Here is a 25,022-nt window from a genome sequence, read left to right on the forward strand (position 1 = left end):
TAAATTAATATAATCTTGTGCGTTCACTGGTGGGTAAAGTATAAATCAAATTATATAAAAATGCAACGTCATGGATTCATGATAAACTGGAAGGAATTTTTAAGTCATAAATATACACTATCACACTGAATAATGGAACTCAATTTATATAGGTCAAAATGTTTAAGTAAAATACATAAAATTTATATTAATACAAAAGTCTTAGTCAAAGGAAAAATGCTTAAAATCAACTTTCAGACTGAAATTAAAAGAATTTTATAAAGCATATTTCAAGAATATAAATATGAATTAATCAAGCGCCTCTTTAAAGAAGTTTTTGTTAAAAAGATTAGTAAGTACTAAAAATATATACTGAACCTGCCAGTTAAATATTTTATGAATTTATAAAAAAATCTGATAAGAGGGACCATCTTTTGGAGTCAAATGCATTTTGAAAGAAAAATAAGTCAAGAAATCAACATACAAATAAATTGAAAATCTGAAGTATGAATGAACGTCAAAATATATATACGGTGTCTAGAAACTCATAGTACAAGCTGGTGAATCAGCATCACACTATCTCCCACTTTTAGCTTGCTGTCAGCTGTTTAATGTATTTTAAAATGCGTCGAAGTGTAGACCCTGCTACAAAAGTTTAAACTTTCAGTTGCCATTGTGTTCTCTATGTAATGCAGATACTAGATTTTTTCACTTGTTTCATGTTTCCGGACACCGTGTATGTTTTAATTAGATTCAAGATAAGTCCAAACTTAGAAATATACATAGTAATGATTAATTCAAGAGTCAAAGGACTCAGAAGTACATAATGCTGATGAATAATGATTTATGAATGATCAAAAGTAATTTTTGTCAGTTTCATAAAAATGTCATGAATTTTGTGAATTACATGGAGATGAAATTAATAAGTTAATAAGTCTCATTAGGAATACAATAGTTCATTTTGAACACAAATAATTCGAGATAAATTCAACAATAATTTTTTCATATTTTTCAATACAATATGTTGCTAGTCAAGCCAAAAATGATTTCATTTGAATCGAGACTTTCATTTTGGAAAGGTCTAAAACAATTATGCTTTAGTCTATCGTTTCTTTTGAATACAAGCTCTGGACGATAAAGTCATATTAATTCTAAAACATAAGATTATTTCTAGTTTTTAATATTTATCGGTGAAAAACAGTAGTGCAAGGAATGATCAATCTTTCTAATAAGGCAGAATACGGACAATATCAATTTGTCTCTTTTCATTGAATATATATTTAAAATGCGCTGGATTACCAAGTTCTAGTAGATGCTACTACAAATAATATTAAAATATAAACAGCAAAATATTGGTACTAATGCAACAGCACTTATCACGGACGTTTACTTTACCTAGCTTATACTTAATTATAGCTTAGAGAATAATTACTGGGCTAGTTATTAAATCTAGACATTTGGTTGCAATACAAAGGGGTATTAGTTGCCTTTGAAATATCAAAGAGAATAAATAATTGAGAAATAGTTAATTCATCAGTAGTTATTATAGCGAGTTACTACATACTTGATACATTTTAAATATTAGTGTTTGAAGGGCAAGATTCAAATAGAAAGGGAAGAATAATATATTTAGTAGATAGCAATCAAAACGGGTAACTTCAAGTGGCAAGATATTACACCCACGAAAAAATAAAGATTTAACGAAAATGCGAAAACTAGAGCAGCAAAGCCTAAATATTATTTATTAATCAAAAGAAATTTGTTAGTAAGGAACAAGGTTGGTTCATATAGCTAAATATGTATATCATAAAAGAATATTCAATTGATAATTAAATAAATAATACATAATAAATAATTTGAACACAAAATCAGAAATAAAAATTTCTACTAATTCAGCTGATACGGTAAGCAGAGTAATTCATAGATTACCAAATGTTATAAATAAAAATTGATATGTATCTTAAATAAATAATTATTTGAAAGGTTTCAAAAATGGAATTTCTTCAAATTTTGATGATAATTATGCTCGTAAATACTATTTTCCCTGTAGTGCTAAATTATATGATATTTGTACATGGTTTATTAAAATGTGGCAACATTATCTACAGAAAATTTAAAACATGAAATTTTCCATAGCCTTTTATCTGAAATAAAAATATGTGTGCACCTATTCAATTAAAACAAGGAAATAGCACTAAAATAATATAATATTTATATTACGATATGCCAAAAACCATAGACTGGGAAAATCCTAGGCTAGACAAGTATCACACCTCAACACTTCGTGCAATAAAGGCACAAATTAAATCACCCAGCTGCTAGACGTCATTACACACTCTTTAAGTACAATCATTATTATATTATGCATATAAAATAAAGCATTAAATATAATATATCCGAAGAATTTTTTCACACGTTACTAAAGCATATTACTAAATAGCTGATTCTTCATGGTAAGATCACGGGATGATCAAATATCACACGATGTTAGACACAACCATACTCGTACCAAATAGCTGTTTCCTTGGGGTTGGTTTTGGTACTAGCCTTCACTTCCTTATCATCTTGTTCCTGATTGGTGTTCACCTCCAGCTGTGTGGTGATCTTATTGTCCAGGTTCTTCACTTCCTGCGTCTGGTGGGCTTGGGCCGCTCCCTCCCCGATGACGGTGGATATCCTGTTATAAACCAGGAATGTCTTTGAAGTCTGGCCTTTTTCCGGCGATTCCTGAGTTTTCTGTTCTACCTCCGCCTCGATTGGAGCAGAGATACTGGCTTGAGAGTTGTCTTCGGCTAAATAGACGGCTCTTCTAGATCCAGCCCGGCATAGAGCTGCCGTAACATTAGTGTGAGAAGATTCCGGTGCTTCAAATCCTTGGAAACTGTTTCTGTGTCCACTCAGTAAGCTGCTACTAAGTTTGTGGTTTTGTTGTCTCCTTCTCAAGGAAGCTCTGATGAGGGCATCATCTCCCCCACCCAGAGATCCGTGGAACGAGCTGTGAGACAACCTCCTGGCAAAGCTATCTGAGCTCTGCCGAGGGAGCTCTAAGCTAGAGACGGATGGCGCCGCGGTGACGGTATTAAGTTGATCATTAGTAGCTTTACTGATGCTCAGTTTATCACAATTAGCGGCAGCTTCTGATCTTCCTTCTTCCGAGTTTCCTGGGTCTGATTCACCAGATTCTGAACCTTGAAGAGTTGGCTGAGATTGACTCAACTTGGCATTCTCATCCACACTCCATGATCTTCTTCCTTGACGAGTTGGCACTTTGCTTATTAAATCGGAGCCAGCTTTCCTCACCCTTTTCACCAAGTTGGAACCGAAGCTCTTCTTTTTGGGAGTGCAGTTATCCAGTTTCCTGTAGTGTTCCATTATTTTCTCCTCCAGTTTCTCTTTCTGTCGACACAGGTTGTTCAGTTTATCTGCAAACATCTTCTCTTCTTGATGGTAATGTTGCTTGTCTTCCATGGAGTGAGCCAATAGTTCATGATATTGTGTGAGAAGACAGGACACATGGTCCATCAGAGAGCGGCGATCAGCATCCAGAGTTACGTTCATGTGCATCAGCATCTGAAAGGTAATAGAAAGGATTATTAGAAAAGTACTACAGCAGATATAAAATTAATTTTAAAAGAACCGAATAAAAATTCTAAAATTACATTGAAAATTTGTTGTTACCTCACAGCGCTGAGTGATTTTGTTCAATTCCAACTCCAAGCCATTGGTGATGTCTGTCTTAGTGCTCAACTCTCCTGACATCTCCGTATTCCTCAGTTTGAGCTGGCTGGATTCAGTTCTGATGTTCCTGTACTCTTCCTGCAAATGTCTGTATTCATTCTTCATTCTGTCACTGGCCGAAAACAAGTTCCTAAAGTCCTCCTTGAGTTTGGAATGCTCCTTCCTCAAGTTAGTCAAGTTCCTGGATTCAATCTTCAAAGAGTCTACTTCTTCAGTTTGATCCGTCATCTTTTTTTGCACTGATGTGTTTTCTTCTTTTAGTTCTCTGTTCTCTATTTTGAAGTCTTTCACTGATGTTTTGAGAACTTCTCTTTCTTTAAGCAAGGCTTCATACTCAGTGTTGAGCTGTTCATGTAAGGATTGCATAGAATTTTGATCCCGAAGCAAATTGTCATACAATGTTTTCAAGGATTCCAACTGTTTAACCAAATCTTCTTTCTCCGCTGCCAGTTGACTATTGGCGAGCTGCAGAGTTATATGTTGGGAAGATAAAGAGGTATTTTGAGAACTAAGGGTGGAAGTTAGTACTTGAAGTTTGGCATTCTCTTCCTGACATTGCTGATAGGAGATTTGCAAATTAGACAGTTCAGATGACAGTTGTTCGTACTGCGTATGAATGTTGGATTTTAGTTCACCTTGTTGCAATTTGTTACTGTCACAAGCATTGTTTTGGCAACCGCAAATTGTAGATCTATTGAAGGATGGATCCTTGCTTAGTTTGTTATTTACATCTCCAATGACATTTTGAATGTCCACATTTTTTAAGATAATTTCTATGATATCTTCCAACACTACCTCAGTACGAACAATATCATTTGTATTCAAGCCAAGTTTCTCAATGCACGTCTTGACCTTTTCAGAGTGAACCTTTTGTTCAATTAGATCTTTCTGCAGGGCTTGAATAGTTTCCATATCCATCATAGTTTGGGAGACAAGTTCCTGAGATTTCTTTTCAATTTCGTGCATTTTGATAACTTGAGATTTCATGGTGTCGGTATTTTTAATGAGTACTTTAATTTCTTTATTAGCGGCCTCCTTTTCCAGACTAAATTTGTCCAAAGCTATATCCTTCTTCTCAACGGTTTCCCGAAGTTTGGCAACATCTTTTACCATGGAAGTGTTTTCTTTTTCTAGATGCACAATCTTATTTTGGAATTCTGTCAATTTAACTTGTAAAGATTCAGATTTCTCTGCCTCCGGTTTCAAGACTTGGATTTCACTAGATTTAGCTTCGACGGATCTTTCCAAATCCTCAGCTCTTCTTTGAATGGAATCACAGAGCATTCTAATTTTCTGTTTGTCATTGGTAACAGATTCTAAATGTTTTTCTAGTTCTTGAATTTTACTCCTGTCTGAATCTTTATCGATGTTTTGCCTGTCCATATTGTTCTTTTGGCTGTCGATTGTGTCCTGAAGCTTTCTATTTTCCTCTAGAGCATTTTTGAAGATATTTTCAAGTTCAGTGTTCTGTAGATTGAGTCTATTACAGTTTTCTTGGAGTTGTTCGCATTTGAGGCTGAGTTTCTTCTTTTCCTTTTCCAAATCAAGGAACTTATCACTAGATTCGTGGAAAGATTGTTCCTTCAGACTATCGATGGTGGACATCAAACGTTTGTTCTCCAATTCAAGCTTCAAAGCCCTGGCTTGAGCGTTGCTGGTGAATTGTTCCGACAGACTGTTGTCCCCGGACTCGGAGCCCTGAAAACTGGAATCAAACTCTTCTTCCGCATTTTGATTGACAATATTGCTGGTGTTCAATGTTGACTTGATGATGTACTGTAAATGAGTATTTTCTTCCACTAGTTCTTGGATCTTCTGTTGATTCATATCCCTTTCCTGAAAAGAAAAAAACTCTTTAGCGATAAACTTACTAAATGGACATTCTTGAATACGTTAAATGGATTAAAGGCAATAATACTAACAAGAGCAACATCATTCTCTCGCTGCTTCATCTTCATGATCTCGTGCTGCAGGTCCATGCCCTTGTCTGCGCGACGCCGTGCTTGCTGCAGCTGCTCCTCGAGCATCTCTCTCGTCTCCAGCAGCACGCGGTTATCCTCGCGAAGCTCCCCCTCACGTGCCTTGTAAAACTCCATGTCTACCAGTTTCTCGCGGTACTTTTGAATCTCCATCTCCAGCCTGGAATAACACACAGATAAAAGGTCATAATATTCTTGATAAATAAAGACCCTCCACACAGCATCCCCAAAGATGACGTAGGCCCTGAGGGAAATTATTTTCTTCAAGGCCTCCTGTGTGGAGTTAATATAAAAAAAATAAAAAAAATTAGCCAAGGTGGTTTGAAAACAAAGTAATTGAATAAATTGTCAATAATTTCAGAACAGAGAACACACTTGCATAAAACTGAAAACATAGTTTCAAGAGCTCTGAGCTGACAAGAGCCAAGCCATTGAAGTGTGAAAGCATTGCTCTCCACGTATTATATTTATAAGTTGTGGCAGAAGTGTTTGTAAATAAAAATAACTTGAAGTCACCTATCAGCTCTGTCGGCTCTCTCCCTGAGTGCATCCACCTCATCTCTGTATGTGGCCGTCTTCCTGGCTTCACTGCACCAGACCTGGCTCTCGTTTCGGAGCCTCGTCAGAGCCGTGTTGGTGTGCTCCAGTTCCTCCTTGCACTCGGCTAGCTGCTCCGACTTCTCTTCCCTACAATTAAAAAAGAATCAATTAGATTAGCAAACAGTTATCCCCTCAGGATAATAATTTACAAAAAAAAATGAAGTGAGCAATTTTTGTAAGTTTGTATTCCAAATTTGAATGTTTCAAAATTATATGTTTATTTCTGTTAATAAAATTTGAAAACCTTTCAGAAACAGTTTTTAGATTTCGGATTCAGTTAGAAGTATTAGAAGGATTGGATTTTTATTTTATTTAAGGAGGGAAATACTCCAACCTTGTGACAGAAAATGCCAGAGGCCTGAGGGGTTAAGGCAGAATGCAATAATAGTGAATGTTACTAAGGTAAAGTAAGGGATTGGATATGTTGACCTTGGACCTAGTGAGAAAAATTCATTGATGCTTGGATAATTTTTTCACAAGAAAAGTGTTAAGAGCGCGCAGGAGCGCCGAGAAATTTTAACGATAGGTATTTGTAAAAATTATTTCTATTTCGTTCATCTCAACGGGGACAGCAAAAGCGCTATCGGTGTATTGGTGAACCCCAATGCGTGTGTGTGCGTGGCTGCAGGTGCATGCACGAATCGTCGCGCCGCGCCCAATAGCGACTTATTATCGCGATCAGTTCTTATTATTTCATTTACTGTTATTCATTTATTCCAAAAATTAAGTAGGTGCCTAGGTACATATTCGTAATAAAATAGCGAGGTCTACATTATTTAATATTGTATTGTACTTAACTTTATTATTATTATTACTTACTACAAATATGTACGTAGATACATCTATTTTGCCTCCGTGGTTGAGGGGTAAGGCTCTCGACTTCGAGTCCGGAGGTCTCGGATTCAAATCACGGCGTGCGCAAGTAAATTGATTTTAATTAATTTATGTTGTTTCACAATATTAAAAATAATATTTATTAAAAAGAATATTAATTAAATATAATGTAAAATAATTGTCTGAAGAAATAATGATACACGCGGCGACTTAGTTACGGCCAAATCAGCTATCAGCTTACAGGGTTTTGTAATACTAGTCCAATTAAGTCGCCAATTGGGGAATCCACAGTCTCACTGGCTCCATACGGGAGCAGTTCGGACTCTTGTGCGGTATTCACATAAAAAAGTCACGTCGCAACTCGCAACTACAGCGCCTGCTGTTCGCTCATCACCTCAGTCACATCGCGACTTGTGCGTAGTTATAGCCTGCTCCGAGCTCATCTTCTGCACACGCACAAGTAAATGAGACTTGTGGGTGCGTGTATACAGGTTGCTGCACACATAAAAAAGGAGATATCAAATATAAAGCACGAACACACCAACTGCACATTTTCCGATTTAAAATTTGTGAAGGAACGACGAAATGGTCTTCTAAGCCAGTATGTTTTCGAGTGCAAAATGTGCAAGAAAATAGAATACGTACACTCCGAAGACCCGAAACGGAAAATGTCTATAAATACTTCTGTCGTCGAAGGAGTGATGTGTACAAGAAATGGGTATTCACAATGGAATGAAATTTGTGGGGTTTTAAATATGCCAAATATGGATTGTAAGACTTACACGAAAATAGAACAATGTTTAGCGCCAACAATTGAAGAATGTGCCTTAGAAGAAATGATCGAAGCTGGTGAAGAAGAAAAAAGGCTAGCCATTTTAAACGGTGACGTAGACGAGGGTGGCTATCCTTTGGTAACGTTGGTTGCAGATGGCTCCTGGGCAAAGAGGTCGTACAAAAGTGGATTTAGCTCCTCATCTGGCGCAGGGTGCACAGTTGGATACGAACTAAAAAGGTTTTATTTCTGGGAGTGCGAAACTCATACTGCTGCATATGTGCTAGAGCTACTAAACTACACATAGTTGCTTCTGAGCACATAGGTGCTTCATAAACTGGCGTGACAGTGCTAATGCCATGGAAGCCCACATTATAGCAGAAGGGTTCTCGAGAAGCATGGAAATGCATGGATTGAAATTTAACAAACTAGTTGGTGATGGCGACTCCAGCATCATGAAAAAAATAATGCAACAAATGCCATATGGTCCTAACCTTATAGTACAAAAAATAGAGTGCAAAAATCACTTACTCCGCAATTTTTGCAACAAAATGAAAGCACTTGGAAAAAAACCAACAACGCTAAAGGCTTTGTACCAGTTCATATAAGGAAAAAGGTTGAAGCAAACGTTTTACGCATGAGAAGAGCTGTAGTTGGAGCAGTAAATTACAGGAAAGAGCAAGAAAACACAGTACAAAGTGATAAAATAAAAAATTTGAAAATGGACATAAAAAATACCGCAAATCATGTGTTTGGTGATCATAAAAATTGTGCATCGTACTATTGCAAGCCGGAGAAGTATACTGATGATCCAAATTTAGTAAGCGATCTTCGAGATTGTGGAATATGGACTGATATCCAACAATTCTTATTGTCTCTAATAGCAAATGCAGAAAGTCTTATTATTGACGTGACAAATAACACTGTGGAGCAATTCAACAACGTTATCGCCAAATTTATAGGTGGAAAAAGGGTAAATTTTACTACAAGAGGATCTTACCAAGCAAGATGTTTTGGAGCAGTAGCTTCGTGGAATAGTGAATTGGCAACCCATTCAAGAATACAAAAGAAAATCCAAGGCCACAGTCCCGGCAAATACACGAAGCACTTTATAGAGAGAAAACGACGTTCGAAGGAGAATACACAAATGTGTCGAAAAAAAAAACTAAATTATAATGAAAATACGACAGAAAAAAGAAAAAAAAGTGGGTGTGTCAAGCCTACGCAAGACAGAAGTGAAACTTCTAGTATTCCTCTCTCTCTATTTTCATTTCATCATCTCTATTTTCTCTCTTAGGTTAGTTTGAAAATTAGAGGTTAAATAATTCAACGACGAAGCATGGATTTGCTTTTTCTAATATTTTCTTATAGATGAATGACGTTCGATTAATGTATAGTTCCAAAAATTTTCAATTTATTCACAAGTATACAATATTACATAAATAACAATATTACAATTAAAAAGTTTTTGACGGTCTCTGTATGCTTTACAACGTTCTGCTGCCGTTTTAGCTTGAGGTTTGGGAGGCTTTAATTCTTTTTTCCGCTGTCTGTACCGCCTGTTGGCCATTGCTTTGATTGTAACGACATTCCTACATCATATTTCACTGTTAATATAATCTCGCCAATATATTAAACAATCCTATTCCAACAATACTACTATATTGTGAAATATTTATCAACTCTTATAGGTTATATTTACCTTATGTTAATGTCATCACTGTGTGAATCAGACTCTCCTCTTCTTTGGTGATTCTCAGGGGATATTTCCTCTTGTGCCACTGATGTGTTCATCACCTCTATCTCGTCACTACTCATTTTTAACACTGAAATTCTGTACCAAACCGTATGAACCACAATCAATTACGTATTTCACTCGTATTACACTCACGACGCAGTATACTAACCAAGCAGCTGATGCTTGGCGTGGCGCAGTTCGCTGGTGTCTGAGAGAGAGGAAAGAAGAGAAGAGAGAGAACGTTCGTGAGCGGCTCCCCCACCTCAACAAGCGCATATGGTGAGAGAGGGACAGTGAACGGTGAGCGGTGGTGGGGGTACCCGCATTTTCGTGTCGATCCTGACTCGGTTTTACTCCGTCCCCGAAAATCCATTACGCGCCTAAAGAAGTTTCACTTCAAAAAGTTACAGGGCCCGATGAAAATTATGGTCAATTGGAATTAGAACCAGATATGCCACCTGAAATATTTGAAACGAAAAAAGAGGAATTTCTCAAAGAATTATCTTCAACGAATAAGGAAGAGCTCGAACGGAATACGGTAGGCCAAAGCAATAACAATCTGTGGGCAATTGAAAGACGTAAGCGGATAACGGCGTCTAACTTTGGAAAAATATATAAGCTTCGGCAAAAAACTTCAGTTACGGGAGTATTAAACTCTTTACTGTACTCACAATTCAAAGGAACTATGGCCACAAATTATGGAAAAGAAAATGAAAGCCTAGCAATAGAGAAATTTTCAAAACAAACAAGTTTTCAGGTATCCGCTTGTGGGCTATTTATCGATAAAACGAAAAACTTTTTAGCGGCAAGTCCGGATGGCCTTATCGGTGAGGATTCTATAATTGAAATTAAATGCCCTTATAGTATAGCAAATATGTCACCAGAAGAGGGAATTGCACAAAAGATAATTGATTACTGTAAATTGGAAGACCATTCTTTAACATTAAAACGGAATCATAAATACTTCTACCAAGTACAAGGCCAGTTACATATTACTCGTCGTAATTATTGTTATTTTGTTGTGTGGAGTCCAAAAGGTTTGCTGTATGAATAAAATTGAGAGGGACGATGAAATCTGGCAAAAAATCGTTCCACTGTTAGAAAATTTCTACCACCAATGCCTTTTACCAGAAATAATTGACGGTCGCATACCAAGAAATTTACCGGCGAGGGAAAGGTCTGGACCATAAATTGTTTTAATTTCATTGTGTAGATGTTAAACAGTATTTTTTTTTACAATAAAGCGTTTAAAAACAAAAAATATTAGATCATTGAAGAAGATTGAAAATGTCAAGTGATGTAGGAGGTATTCTCAAAAGTGCATTTTTCTGTAATAATATAACGTATTAAAAAAGTTAAATAAAAACTAAACTAGTTATGTGTATGTACCTAATATGTAGCACAATAAACAATATGGTGCCTCTTATACATAGATTTCAATATTCATTTGTATAATATGATATTATAATAACATAATCGATTCAACAACATGTGGTAGATGCATGTACCACTGAACATACGCTGTACCAGCATTCCATTAAGCGATCAGTGGTGTATGTACTTACCATCACACATTTTCTTGTAAAATATAATTTTTTTGAAAAAAAATCTAGAACAATATATTAAGACAAATATAAAATTTTTTTTTTGGTTCGGTAGTTGTATCTTAAAAAAAGTGTCCTATAAAGGGATAATATTATGTTGAGTACAACCTTCAAAAGTTATCAAAAAATATTTTAATTAATTTTTGTGTTCCATATCCAACTCGGCAATACGGAACGGAATCATCTCGGGGTCTGTCTGTAACAGATGTTTTTTTTTTCAATTTTTTTCCATTAATTTATTTGACGTAAACAAATTAAATTTGTCACAATAACTTTAGTAAATAAGCTCGGTAAGTATTGGCACACTCAAGATAAGTCACCAAACAGAAAAATAATTTTAAAAAAAACGTCGATAACTCGGGACATGACAACACTAGTGGACTAGTGTGTCGATATAATTATTGAGAATGTCACATCACTTCGTTGACTGTATACGTATTCAACAAAACCCTCTCCGCCCCCCCTCACCCCCGAATACTGAGAGAAAGGGACACATGCACCTCAGCCTGATAATACCTAAATAAAATTGTCAAAATCGAGGTTTTGTAGTCCTCATTTTTCTACTCCAAAACTGAACCGATTTCCAAGATTTTTTTTACCAAATGTATTGGAAGAAAACATTCTATGTCTGTACGTTTTGCTTTTTTTAAAAATACATCGTCTTATTTGTATACTGAACGTTTGTTGATGGCGTTAAAAAAAGGCAATTTTAACAATTTTTGAAGGGTTATAACTCCTATAAAAAGTAACTTATCAAAAAAATCAAAACGTACCGACACGCTTGCGGTCAATATTCATATTATGTAAAAAAAATATTTTCTCTAGTATCAAAATCCAGAGAGGGAAATGAGGAATACGTTTGTATGGAAAAAAAACCACCCGGTTTCCTCTTAATATTGTCATGTACTGTATATACATTCAATTGGAAATGTCCGTTTGGCCAACGGTTAGAATTTTCAACGTCATGAATAGCCGTCAAGCACCAAATTTTGATTGCATCTTTTAAACTAGAGGTAGGACTGTCATTAAAATATTATTATAATCAAAATGATACATTATGTACTACCTCAATTGCATAGGATCAGGAATACCAATGTAAGAAAATGTCATGGACAGAAATTATTGTAAATGGCTGTCATCCCGTATACAACGGAAGCGAATTTTCATTTTACTTAGTTGAAAATTAGATGGTAAAATTAAAAATATCCCAAATGTAGATGGATGCATTTTATAGTAATTAAGGTGAATCAGGTGTTCGGTTTTGGGAACAAACAGCTCATATGGTCTCATACAAATCATTGTCTCCCTTACCGTAATAATTAGAATTAACTAAACGGTGTTAGGAAGAGAAAACAACAAACTTTATATTCAAATATAGAATTTACCACAGAAAAATAAAAATGTACACTTCTATGAAACCAAAGGTTCCCATCGCAATTTGAGAAAAAAATATGAAACTTTGTGAATTGTTTATTAATTATTTTTATATGAAACAAAAAAAAGTGAGGTGGCAATAATATTTACAATACATTTGTATAATAAATTTTTATTTTTTTATTATCAGTAATTTTAGTTCAGTGTATCGGTAGTTTTAGTTCAATTTTACTTTCAGCTTCACAAATCCTACAATTATAACATCCTGTGATTTTATAAATACTTACAGCTTCACAAATCCTGCAATAATAACATCCTGTGATTTTTTGTGATTCATCTGTGAACGGGTTTGCGCTAGTATATTGAATTATACATTCATATTATTCATGCTGTCTAGTTCACATTGTGATTCACTACAATTTAATTAAGTTTTCGGTTTAAATTAGCTGGTTAAAGTGATTAAATGCAAGTTAAACTTTCAAAGACAGGTTTTAAAAGGTGACTGTTTGTCTTACCATAATTTTTGACACATGTGTGAGATTTCTGACATGCGCATAGTACAAAGATTATTGACAAAATGTAAAGAACAATATTATGTATGTTCATTTTTTTGCAAATAATAAATTGTAGACATTTGATTCAGAATGATTGCATAAAAATTATTGCTTGTATACATTTTTCAAACAAATTGCCGTCTTGACTCAAATATTGCTAAAAAAAAAATTCTCTCGAGTATATTTGTGAATTTTGTATAATGACGTTAATTACTGAAAAAATACTATAATGTTCATCCGTGGTGTAATATGTCAATTTAGTATCAGAATTTTTTTTTAAAGAAAGACAACATTCGCGGGTTACGAATAACCTGACAACATTTGAAAATCTCCTACTACTATCACAGCAAGCGGAAAACGTTGCTTGTGCCGTCATAAAAGACTTATTAGCAGAGGAATTGAACTCACAATGCCTGGGTGGGAACCAGGCGCAATGCCAACTGAGCCACTGACTGGTGAATGAAATAGGATGGTGCAGTTTATTTTCAAGAATGTTGATCCAAATTTTAACATTGTCCAAGCAATTTTATGATGAATAGGGAAAGTGTGTGTTCGTAAATAAATATATATTTTTGGAAATAATCTTAAAAATTAGATACCTAACTAAGCTATTTTAAATCTTAACGTTAATAAATTAACTTATTTTCAGTGTCATTGACAATTTTAAAACAAGGCATTTATTTTAAAACATTTTTGTCTAAAATAATTTGATAATAGTGGGTCAAACAAAAATTGGTGACTTTTCACAGCAAGACAACATTACACATATGTACATATTTACAATTTTTGTGACTACATACAATAATAATTAATTAAAACCAAAAAATGGTCAATGTTCGATAAAGCTGAGACTCGATTAATTAATTAAATGTTAATATTAACCTTAATAATCTAAATAGCATTTGCCGGCAGTTTTAATAACATAGCACCAAAGCAGGTTATTTTCTTTTTGTCTGTAAAAAGTGGTTTATTGTAATTGGGAGCCAAGACAATGGCTCCGTGGGAAACTTATATATACAGTTCACCTTTGCAACAAACAATACTCTTTCCTCCACATGACAATGGGGAAAGAAGAAATACCAAATAAGATTATGTTTAATTTGCACCAGTGTCCCCGATGACAGGTCTGAAGCTGTTAATTGTAAGAACTTTAATATATGTTTATGCACTTTGATTTGAGTTAAACTTAGTGGTGGCTCGTAATTTTCTTTGTGCTGGAAATACTTAGATTAAGGACGGGTTGTTTAACAGAATTTTAACAATTCATAAAATTTCAAAGTTATTTTTCAAGTTCTGTTAAAGTTCTGAGAGTAATATAATTTTGAGACTGTGGAATGTCGCACGCTCCTTGCCTCATACACGCTTTAATTAATTAACTTTCGCATCATAATCTCCTAGCATTCTGCTCTCCATGACGGGTTAATAGTTCCGAAATTTAATAATAAATACGGACAGAGAACGTTTGAATACAACATACCGAAGATATTTAATTTATTACCTGACACTATAAAGCAATGTAAATCTATGAATAAGGTTAAATATATGGTGAAAAATTGGCTATCGGAAAAAAAATATTTATTTTAATATGTATGAAAAATTGTATGAAAAAATTGTTAATTCTGTAGATATAAGATGTAAATTATAACTTTAAAAAATGTATTTGAAACTAACTTTAAGCACCTGTTGACAAGCCAATTCAATCGGCTTAGCAGGACTTGTTTGTTGATATTATGTATTAACTATTTATTCAATAAAAAAAAAATAAAAAAAATAAAAAAAAATGTCCAAACCATCTAAGAGATCATTTCCAAATCTTGTTCATTATTATTTTAATGGCCTTGCATTCTTTTAATTTGTAATACAAATAAGCCACGACAATATAAATAATGACAAGTTCTAAGGGTGGTAGTCAATTTAGAGTATTTTAATTTTCTAGAAAGAAAACCCTATGGATAATATGTATTAGGGTAGACCGAGGCTATTCGGATCAGGTGAGTTATTCGGATCAAGCTAAGCAATATGGATATATCTCGGCTATTTTAACCAAATGACAGTGAAAGTATTTGGACATAGCATCCCTATCTATCGGATGCCATAATAGTAAAATTACCGATATTACAGATTGCATGGGTTGACTGCTAAAAATCGATATGTGTGAAGATCCTACAAGTTACGTCTCAAATAAATGCCTGATGTAATATTGTTCTCTGCGTTCTTAGTGTTTTTTTCTGAAAAGGTAAGCTATTCAGTCATTTTCAAATGTTATATATTTATCAATCAAATGCACAGTAAACAGAATTAAAGCGCAATAAATTGAATTTTGTATGTTTTTGTACTTTACTTTGAGTAAATATCATATTAATAAATGTGAGGTTAAACGGACCGACGGTGGGGGGGCTATTTGGATCATATTTTAATGCTTTTAAAATTTGATGCGTTAATTGTTTTATATTTTTATTTGAAACAGATGGTGCGCAACTATGTGAAAAAGACGACTAATCAATCATGGTCGAAAATTGCAATGGATGAAGCCGTTAGGAAAGTAAAATTCAGTGAAATGGGATTACGCAGTGCTGCTGTGAGCTACGGAATCCCATACACAACATTACAAAGATATGCGACTTCAATCACCGGGATCATCTCGAATCCAGGAGCAAGACCTGCGATAGATATTGAATCTGAAAAACAGTTTGCGGAAATGTTGGTTTATTTATCTAAATGTGAATTCGGCATTACTCCAAAAATGGTCAGGAAATACGCTTTTGATTATTGTTATCATCTTGGTAATCAAGCTCAACGAAGATTTAATTCAGAAGTTGGATTTGCAGGTCAAGATTGGTTTCATCGTTTTCTTACGCGTCATCCATACCTCTCCATAAAAAAACCAGAAGGACTATCTCGAGCAAGGATTAACGGAATGGATCCAGACAAAATTTAAAAATTTTATGTCACACTGGAAAAGGTAATAAGAGACTGTCAGTTACAAGGAAGGCCAGAATGCATTTATAATATGGAAGAAACCGGCATGCCTCTAAATAATCGTCCTCCGCATATTATTGCTGAAAAGGGAAGTCGTGAAGTGGAATCAATGACAAGTGTCGAGTGAGGTCAAAATGTAACTGTTTTGGCTTGTATGAATGCAGTTGGATCATTCATACCTCCATTTGTCCTGTATAAGGGTAAACGTAAGAAGGATGAATTTATGATTGGAATGCCACCAGGTACAGAAGGTTGCATGACAGAGAAAGGCTGGGTCACAACTGAAACCTTTGGTTTATGGGTCAAACATTTCAGAAAATTTTGCACACCTGGAAAAGTTATTGTCATATTGGATGGTCACAGTTCACACATGGCATTGAGTATTGCATATATATATATGTGTAAATTTTGTTATAGAACTCATAGTTCTCCCTCCACATACTACTCATGCTCTTCAGACATTCGATGTAAAAGTTTTTAAGCCTCTAAAAACATACTATCACCAAAACGCTACAACATGGCAATATAGCAATTCTGGAAAAACCATCAACAAAGGTGATATTTGGGACAATATTCAAAAGTGCATGGAATTTATCTGCCATCGTTGGAAATGCTGTTAGTGGCTTTGAAGCCACTGGAAATTTTCCACTTAACCGTCATACGATTCCAACATATAAATTTGTTGAACTTTCACCAATAGCTGCACCTGAATTAGAAAAAATGAAGAATATAATAGAACAGGCATCTACAACTACTAACTATGAAATTAGAAATATTCTCCCTACTCCTCAAAAGGATTTGCCAACTAAAAAGAACTCCCGCGTTGCAAAAGTTCCAATTTTTCATAATACATCTCCAGTAAACGTTTAAAAATTGCGTAAAGATACTAAGGAAAAAATAAAAGTCTCAAACTCAAAGGAAATCAAAAGATCTCTCGCCAAAAACCGCACAAAATTACAGTTCAAAGGAAAAGGTACCACAAGACTTAAAGTTAAAAAATCTTCCGTAACAGCTTCTTCATCGGCTGGGGCTTCAAGAAAGTGGTTTTGCATTTATTGCAATGAAGTTTTTGTAGATCCTCCAAAGGAAGATTGGATTCAATGTTCTTCTTGCGAAGAATGGTGCTACGAAAAATGTTACGACAAGAAAGTGTTTAATAAAGTTTTTATTTGTGCGGTATGTAAGCCTATAAGAGTGAAATAAGTGTTATGATACTATCATATAAGTTATGGGTAGTAAAAACTATTTTAGGTTTTTGTTTTTTTTTCATACTTAACTATTTTTTCGGGTTTGATCCGAGTAGCCCCACCACTGATCCGAATCACCACATATATATGTGGTTATTCGGATCAGTGGAGAGGTCTACAGTAATAGTCATATGTATTTTCGAAGTGACTATATGTTATGATCATTAAAATTAAAACATATAAAAATGTCAAATGCTTAATATTAAATTAAAATATTTTTCGAAAATGCATTAGTTTTAATTTTTTTCAAGAAAACATAAAAAGTGATCCGAATAGCCTCGGTCTACCCTACTTCTTTAATTTTGCAGAATTAATGTACACTCTCTACATTTGTATAATCAGACGAGTTCACATGCAACACAATACATCCAGTGATAATGGGGAAATATGGGAAAATATATGCGTGTAAAACAAGGAGTATTCATTCATCTTCTTCCACAAAACCTTACCATTGAATCTCAAAACAGGAAATTGTAACTTAATGCTGCAAACCTTACGTAAATAGATTAAAAACCAAATAAAATTAATTGATTTAAAAATACAATTTAACTGTTCAGTTAAGAGAAATGAATATACAGGGTGTATCGGCACGTACCCGACAAACTTTAACCAGCTATTCCTTAGCATATTTGGAGCAAAAATCTTATGTGCACTTTGCTGTCCGGTAACGTTTTTTTTTAATAAAAAATTTATTATTCATATTTTCACCATTTGTCACCACTGTTTTATCCTTTGTCAAAGTTTGAAAACCCATCTGGCAAATATTTTATTCTAATTCCGTTGAATAATGCACGTGTGTACCTATATTGGCGCACACTTACAATCACAACGAAATGGCACGGCACCATTCGTCTCATTTTTAACTATTATTATTTAGTGTGTGCGAAAGAGCGAAGACGCTTTTTGACATACTTGCTTATAACAGCTGTTGAACACGAAACGCAATGCCAATGACAGTGATGTAGTGTGGAAATTTTTTTTTTTTTTGTTTTTAATTGAAAAAAAAATGCTACCGGACAGCAAAGTGCCCATAACATTTTTTACTCCAAATGTGCTAAGGAATGGCTGGTTAAAGTTTGTCGGGTTAGTGCCGATACACCCTGTATAATATACTAGCTGATGTGTACCCGGGGTTGTTAGGAGACTTTTCTCTACTTTCTAAAAATATAATAGGTAGGTATTATATATATAGTGCTCCCCCACAAAATCTTTGAAATCCATGGGGGGGGGGGGGGGTTGTTACGGAACTTCGCTGAGAAAAATTTCCGCACACCCGAACATCATATGTGATACCCCACAGCAATTTTTCGAATTCCATGGGGGGGGTTGGGGTGGCTACAGGATTCCATTTCGACGCAAAAAATATTATGTCGAAAACCGGTCGAAAGCCGTCGTTGGCAACACTGGTGACCGCGCGCAAGCTGCATTGTTTGTTTTACCGCGGGCCCGCGACACTTTTTCAAATTGGCGGATTGGCGGGTTTTTTGAAAATGTTTCACGCGGGCCACTTATAATTCGTTCGCGGGCCTGGGGTTGGGCAGCCTTGGTTTAGAAGAACTATGCGCACAAACCGATAAACAGATTGTTTTGTACTATTTAGAGATTATTGATCTGCTTTGAAATATATATGTGGAGCCACTTAACACTTGTAATAATAATTATATTATCAAAGATTGTAAGATAATATGAATGGATACTTAAAACAACAAATAAAACCCAATGCATGAAAAAAAATACTAAAAATTTAACTGCTACATATATGTATACTTTAGTATACATTTTTGTCATTTCCTTATGTTATAATTTTGCATCTTTGATTAATACTTCCATTTGATGGGTCTAATTCACTCAAACGAAAACGAAACAAGTTGTGTATAGCCCGTAAACTTTTACAAATTCATTGACAATATCTTAGTCTCTTTTTGCAACCAATAGTATATCAATTACAAATAATTTTGGTTTCCTCATTGTTTAAGTACGGATTAAATGTAATATAACTAATGTATTCTCAAGGTTTTCGGACAGCACACCAAAATTGGAATAAAATAATGTCTTTGCATACACATCAGGACGAGGAATAAATTATGTAAAAATGATGCCAAAAAGGATGGACAGAATTTAAATATACAGGATGTAAGACATCAAGTGACATAATACGTTGACTTGAGTCAAATTTGTCACACAAAGATAAGAAGTTTTTTAGTTTTATTCCTGGAGTTAATAGAACATACATAATTTTATCTCAGTGTTAGTCACCACCAATACTCCTACCATATGAAGACAATAAAATTATATAAATACTTATAACATAACTTTCATAAAAATTGGATTGCCACTGCCAAAAGTCACCCCAAACGGTTTGCTAGATATGGTGACTGAGCAGGGGTGATTAGGTTTATGGGGCAAGGTTTGTTCAGGTCTTGGCGGCGGATGCGTCTGTCCACCAACTATGATGGGCCGGATCGGGGAGAGGCAGGTTGACGGAGACTCTTTGACATCTCCAGCCTGACTCTCTCCACCCATCTCCTTGTATTGCAGTGGGAGGGATAGATTCATATGTCTGTCACTTCTTGACACGCTGACCCTAGATTACTACCCAACCCTCATACCTTTATCCTTCTCAGAACTTCATCTCCATTCTTTCCTTTAAAAGCACAGCATCCCCAAAGATGTGTGGAGTTAATGTAAAAAAAAAAACAAAAAACTAACAATCATACTGTTCCCGCAGGGGTAGGCAGAGAGGAAGAGTCGCCAAACAACTCGGTCTTGGCACACACTTCTTGCTTCATACACATTCATACATCGCCTCATACATACTCTTCTGATCTTAAGTATTTGGTTTATTTGATCATGCCATGTCTCGCTAGGGGGTCCCATAGTGCTTTAAGTTCTATTTAACACTTACAGTTCCTGACGCTGCTTCCGAAGTCTAGCCTTCCAATCTGCCAGCTCCACGGCGAGGTGGTTGCTATCCGTGATGTTGGGCGTGGAGGTGTTGTAAGGGGGGGTGTTGTGCGAGCGGATGTTCTGCTTGCCGGGCCGCCGGGGTGTCTCCTCGCCGGCTGGCATCTCGGCCACGGCCAGGTTGGCCCAGTGGCTTAAATAGTGGTCTCGCTCCTTGGCCAGCCGGCGGATGTGGTTGTACATAGCGGCAGATTGGAACAAGTCCATGGAGTCAGGGGTCAGCACCACTGTCTGGTTGTCTGTCACCTACAAATTTCATGCTTTCATTATTATTGCAAATATTGGGCTATTTTAGATTTTTTTTAATGTCATACATATCATATGAGTTTAAAAGGAACTACAGCATCCCCATTGTGTGATTTTTGGCAAGCCAAGCTGCCAGATGAGGGGGGGGGGGAGGAACTCAATGTACATTCAGATCTAGTCAGCAGTACAAAGCTAAAACCATTTCAATCAGCAGACATTAGAATGCTTACATGTTAAATTAATTTACTAGTTGTAATCATAAAACAGACATTGACAATGATGATGAAAATAGTTGGCATAAATATAAAGGCGAAACAACAATCAAATTTATAATTAAATTTTACATACTGTGACATTTATTGCAATGTTTGTGACTTTCAAGAAGAAAAAAAATTGTTATATTTTTACCAGGAAAAATTTATGGTTGATATTTTTGACAGAAAAGTTTTGATTTTCAAATGAGTATTAAAATTAAAAAAAAAAGATAATGTCAAAAAGAAAACAACATGGTGATGGGGTAAATTTATTCAATGTGCACATTATTTTGTGCAGGGTATCTTCAAATTCTATTTAATAGTAAAATAACAAAATGTTTATGTTGGATAAACCCAACATCACAATTCCAGCAAACCAATCAAAATGATTAGTCTGCATGATGGAATCTATTTGGTGTACAATGCACATGTAGAGAAGAAAATATAGCCCCAGGCCATTCATTACCGTGTTCCATTATGCTAAAATTAATGTTGTTAAAAAAAAAACTCTCTTTATTGAGCAGGTGAAAAACAACAAATGAAGATCAGTGAACAATGACCTTCCTCATTGCCTACAGTCACAGTGAACCTACTGCTTTTAATCCACCATTTATTTGGTGAAAGTCAAATTGTTAACATATTTAGCTATGGTTTATTCATGGTCAGAATTCAATGCCAATAGAATCCAACAAATTTATTAAAGTAAAATTAAAATAATTGGTTATTTAAAGAGTGTATAAACATGGGAGTTTAATAGAATAAGAATTAGCTGTTTCGCATTTCAAAGGTAAAATAGTGAATCATATCACTTGAAGCGTGAAGCTCACACCGATACATTAGCATATCTTCTTTGTATCGGGTTACATTGTTAGTCGTCTACCAGCCAAAGTGGTACAACTAGAAAATGATAAGTCTGGGAATAAGAAAGTGAACATATATGACATCCTGATAATATTATATTACACCAACCTGTTTGATGCATTCCACTATTCCATGCTGAACGCCCACGTCTAGTTCTTTAATCCTTGTGATGAAAATTTCTTTATTTGGACACTGGACTGCGGCACCCAGTAATAAAAGGATGAGTAGCTTCATATTTTCTAATCCTTCTTTCGATTCTGGAGTTTTCCCGAGGCTTATACATTCCGGAAGGATGAGAAGTGTTTGACCAAGTTCTTCTTCAAATAGTGCTTTTATATTCTTCACAATGCAATCGAAATTCTTCACTCTTCCGATGATTAATGCTTTTTCTTCCAAACCGTCCAGGCAGGCGATTTGGTGGGGTGGCTCCGGATCTATTTGAAGAACTACTTCGTTCAGCAAATGTCCGTTCCATAGTGAAGAATAGTCTGATAGGCGTTCTGGCTGAGGCAGACATGATGCGATCTGAAATAAACAGTCATCCATCTTCAAGTCACGCTGCAATCGAAACTAAACCAATTTTGGAATGGAATCTAATTCATAAAAACAACGACCCTTATATGGAAATGTTTCAAGTATCTATGTATAAATGTTTTTGATGAGCAATTAAAAAACATATTTAAAGCCATCAATGGTGTTTTTATCAGAATGTCTGCATAATAAATAATGTTGAATGAAAATGACAATAAATAAAAACACGGCGACGAGAATTACAATACAATAATATTATAACAGTTCAATCAGTTATGTATAACTATATTACACAATTCCATTCACCAGCCAAACTGACTTAAGAACACCTGCTCACCGTGTTAAAATTGTCATTCAGGTAGAGGTACTTACAAGTAACTATAAACCACAGGTCGATGATAAATTTAGCTTCTAAACATACTTGAAACCACCCACCCATGACGGCTTGCCGTAGTCAGTTACACTATTTGTTACTTGTTACCAACACAGGTGCGGAATTAAACTTACCCATGACATTAGAGGCCCACCCAAAAACTCTTCGATGTCAGCACCAGAAGCAGCCATAATTGAATGAGTAGATATCACATTTAACTTATTGGGAAAACTTAAAACTACGCTATTGTCCGGCGGTCACCACGATCAACCATACTCAAAAACTAAATGATACAAATTTACTGACAACATCTGCGAACTGAAGGAAACCGCAACAACAAAAAGTAATGAAGGCAGCGGTGTGGCCATGCGGAAATAATGGCGATTGGCAATCACATTAAAAATACAGTTCGGGTAAAACCGGGGATGGTTGTTCCGACAAATGTAAATAATACAAAAAACAAAAATACCCACAATTGTTGAAAAGGAAAAATACTTTTTTCCTAGTCAACATTTTTAAAAACAATTTAATTAGTGAAAATTTTTATCATAGTTCTATTTTAAGACGATCTTTGTGATCATATCGATGTTGAAAATATTGACGTAACAGAATGAAAGTGACCCAAAAAGTCGATTTGTTATGGCGAATATTGCATAATGATATAATTTCTCGAAGTTATCTGATCTCAAGTGATCTGTGTAAAAATATTTTCAGAAATTCGCCACGTTTCATTGGAAGCCATACGAAATAATATTAAGTTTGGATAAGCATCAAATAATAACTAAGGTTTTTCACAAACATTTTTTGATTATTTCCTTTTCAGTAGAGCGTACCTACATAAGAATAAAATTTTCAAAATTATTTTTCATGTTCTAAATGGGTTTAGATATTATAATATAACAAAACACATTATTATCTTAAATTCCATAATATATCCATCGGAGAAAACTTTTAGTTTGGTTTATGGACAAAGGGCAAAAGTATTTCGAGTTTTTGTAATAGCCAGTCTACAATGGAATCGTGTTAGATTCCGATTGCGCTAGATGTCAGTGCCGCATGCAACACTAGCGGAATCTAGTTAGATCATTACGAACTAGAAACCTCGTCCGCGCCGCTCAAGTAATCGCAAGTACTGAGTAAAATTTTCCTGAGAGAACGTCGAGTGTTCAGTTTCTATAGAACAGAATTCAGTAGATTTCGAGACCCGTCGCGTCTGGATGTTGTATACGTTTCTCGCGATCTTACTCGCATATGCTGTGAATCGTGTAAATATTTGGATATACTCAAATGTCACTTGAATTAAAAAACAAAATTGGATATCAATCTTGATTCGTGAGTGAGATTTAGTGTTGGGATAAATTGTTCACAAATTGTGCCCAAGAAGGAGAAATATTAATAATTGTGAAACTTGTGTTGGGTGTTTTGGTTCTACTGAGCAACTAAATAAGGAAGTAGTGTGTGTCGACTGTTGTATCTTTACACTGAATCGCCGCCGGGAGACATTCATCAGCTGCAAATAAAAACAAGTAAGGAACACAGCCTTTAAATGAATGCAATTAGTGTAATATGTCATGCTTGTGTATGTGCGTTCATCAATTTAATACGGGTATCAATGGTGAAAGAGGTCCTTGTATGTTTGTTAAATTAATAAACGTATCTCCATTTTTGTATTTATAAATCGAAATAAAAGCAATATGTTTTAAAATGATTTTTCATTGAATGTTTGTAAATGAGGAACAAGCGTCGATTGTGTTTTAGGCTGAAACCACCGGTCGATTCAATATTTACATTTTCGTCCAAAATCGTTGTATATTATTGGTGTTAGGTGGTTATTAATGTTTTGTAGAAATATTCTGATGAAATAATACAGGTTACATGTATGTTGATTAATAATATTTTTTTAAAAGGCGGCGAGCCGACTGGCCGTGGTAGGGTAGGTACACTAGGTACCAACCTACATTTATGTTATATTATTTATATACACTTATTTACTTCGCCTCGAACTTAAAAAGGCTAAATAGTATCAATTTTACTAAAGAGGTTCACGAAACATCGAGATGGCAATACTTTTTTTAATAAATTGTCGTCTAAGAGGAAATCGCAGATATATCCGTTGTAACCTCTCCCTCTTTCTCATAAATGACGCATGTAGCAGAAAGAGAGGTAGCAGCGGTGCTCTCAGTGGAAGGATCATATTCGCGGGACGGAAAGATTGCCAGTGATAATAATTAATTACGTATACCACACAAAACTGATACATTTTCTTTATATTTTTTATATGGGCATACCAAATATGTATTATTGTCCGAACATCCACTGGTATTCGGAATTTGAATTACAATAAATATTATTTGTCATTATTCTATTTTATTCATTCAAATTATTATTTAGATCA

General features: G+C 35.0%; 2 protein-coding genes across 2 annotated transcripts in view; one reads left to right on the top strand and one right to left on the bottom strand.

Moving 5' to 3' along the window:
• Nucleotides 1–23: 23 nt before the first annotated feature.
• Nucleotides 24–22,956, bottom strand: Girdin (protein girdin). The gene is made up of 7 exons (XM_089637382.1): nt 22,762–22,956; nt 21,832–22,248; nt 20,304–20,608; nt 6,213–6,383; nt 5,640–5,856; nt 3,658–5,553; nt 24–3,549 (listed from the first exon to the last, which is right to left on the bottom strand). Exons 1-7 carry the CDS (start codon nt 22,816–22,818, stop codon nt 2,467–2,469), a joined length of 4,146 nt encoding a protein of 1,381 aa, XP_089493508.1. The 5' UTR covers nt 22,819–22,956; the 3' UTR covers nt 24–2,466.
• Nucleotides 22,957–23,782: 826 nt separating this feature from the next.
• LOC149419930 (uncharacterized) overlaps nt 23,783–25,022 on the top strand; it is a 595,518-nt gene continuing 594,278 nt past the window's right edge. The window contains exon 1 of the mRNA XM_089637383.1: nt 23,783–24,153. The gene's annotated coding sequence lies outside the window, so the exon portion shown is untranslated. The remainder of the gene's footprint in view (nt 24,154–25,022) is intronic.

The sequence above is a fragment of the Hesperophylax consimilis genome, chromosome 11 (genome assembly GCF_061612785.1).
Source record: "Hesperophylax consimilis isolate HC1 chromosome 11, BYU_Hcon_1.0, whole genome shotgun sequence".
Lineage (NCBI taxonomy): Eukaryota > Metazoa > Arthropoda > Insecta > Trichoptera > Limnephilidae > Hesperophylax > Hesperophylax consimilis.

Bases quoted from the DNA above. Each gene is read 5' to 3' on its own strand.
- Girdin (XM_089637382.1), bottom strand. From the start codon at position 22,818: ATGGCTGCTTCTGGTGCTGACATCGAAGAGTTTTTGGGTGGGCCTCTA. The intron at 22,249-22,761 runs GTAAGTTTAATT...TGTTTATTTCAG, and splicing joins GTGGGCCTCTAATGTCATGG to ATCGCATCATGTCTGCCTCA. The intron at 3,550-3,657 runs GTAACAACAAAT...ATTACCTTTCAG, and splicing joins AAATCACTCAGCGCTGTGAG to ATGCTGATGCACATGAACGT.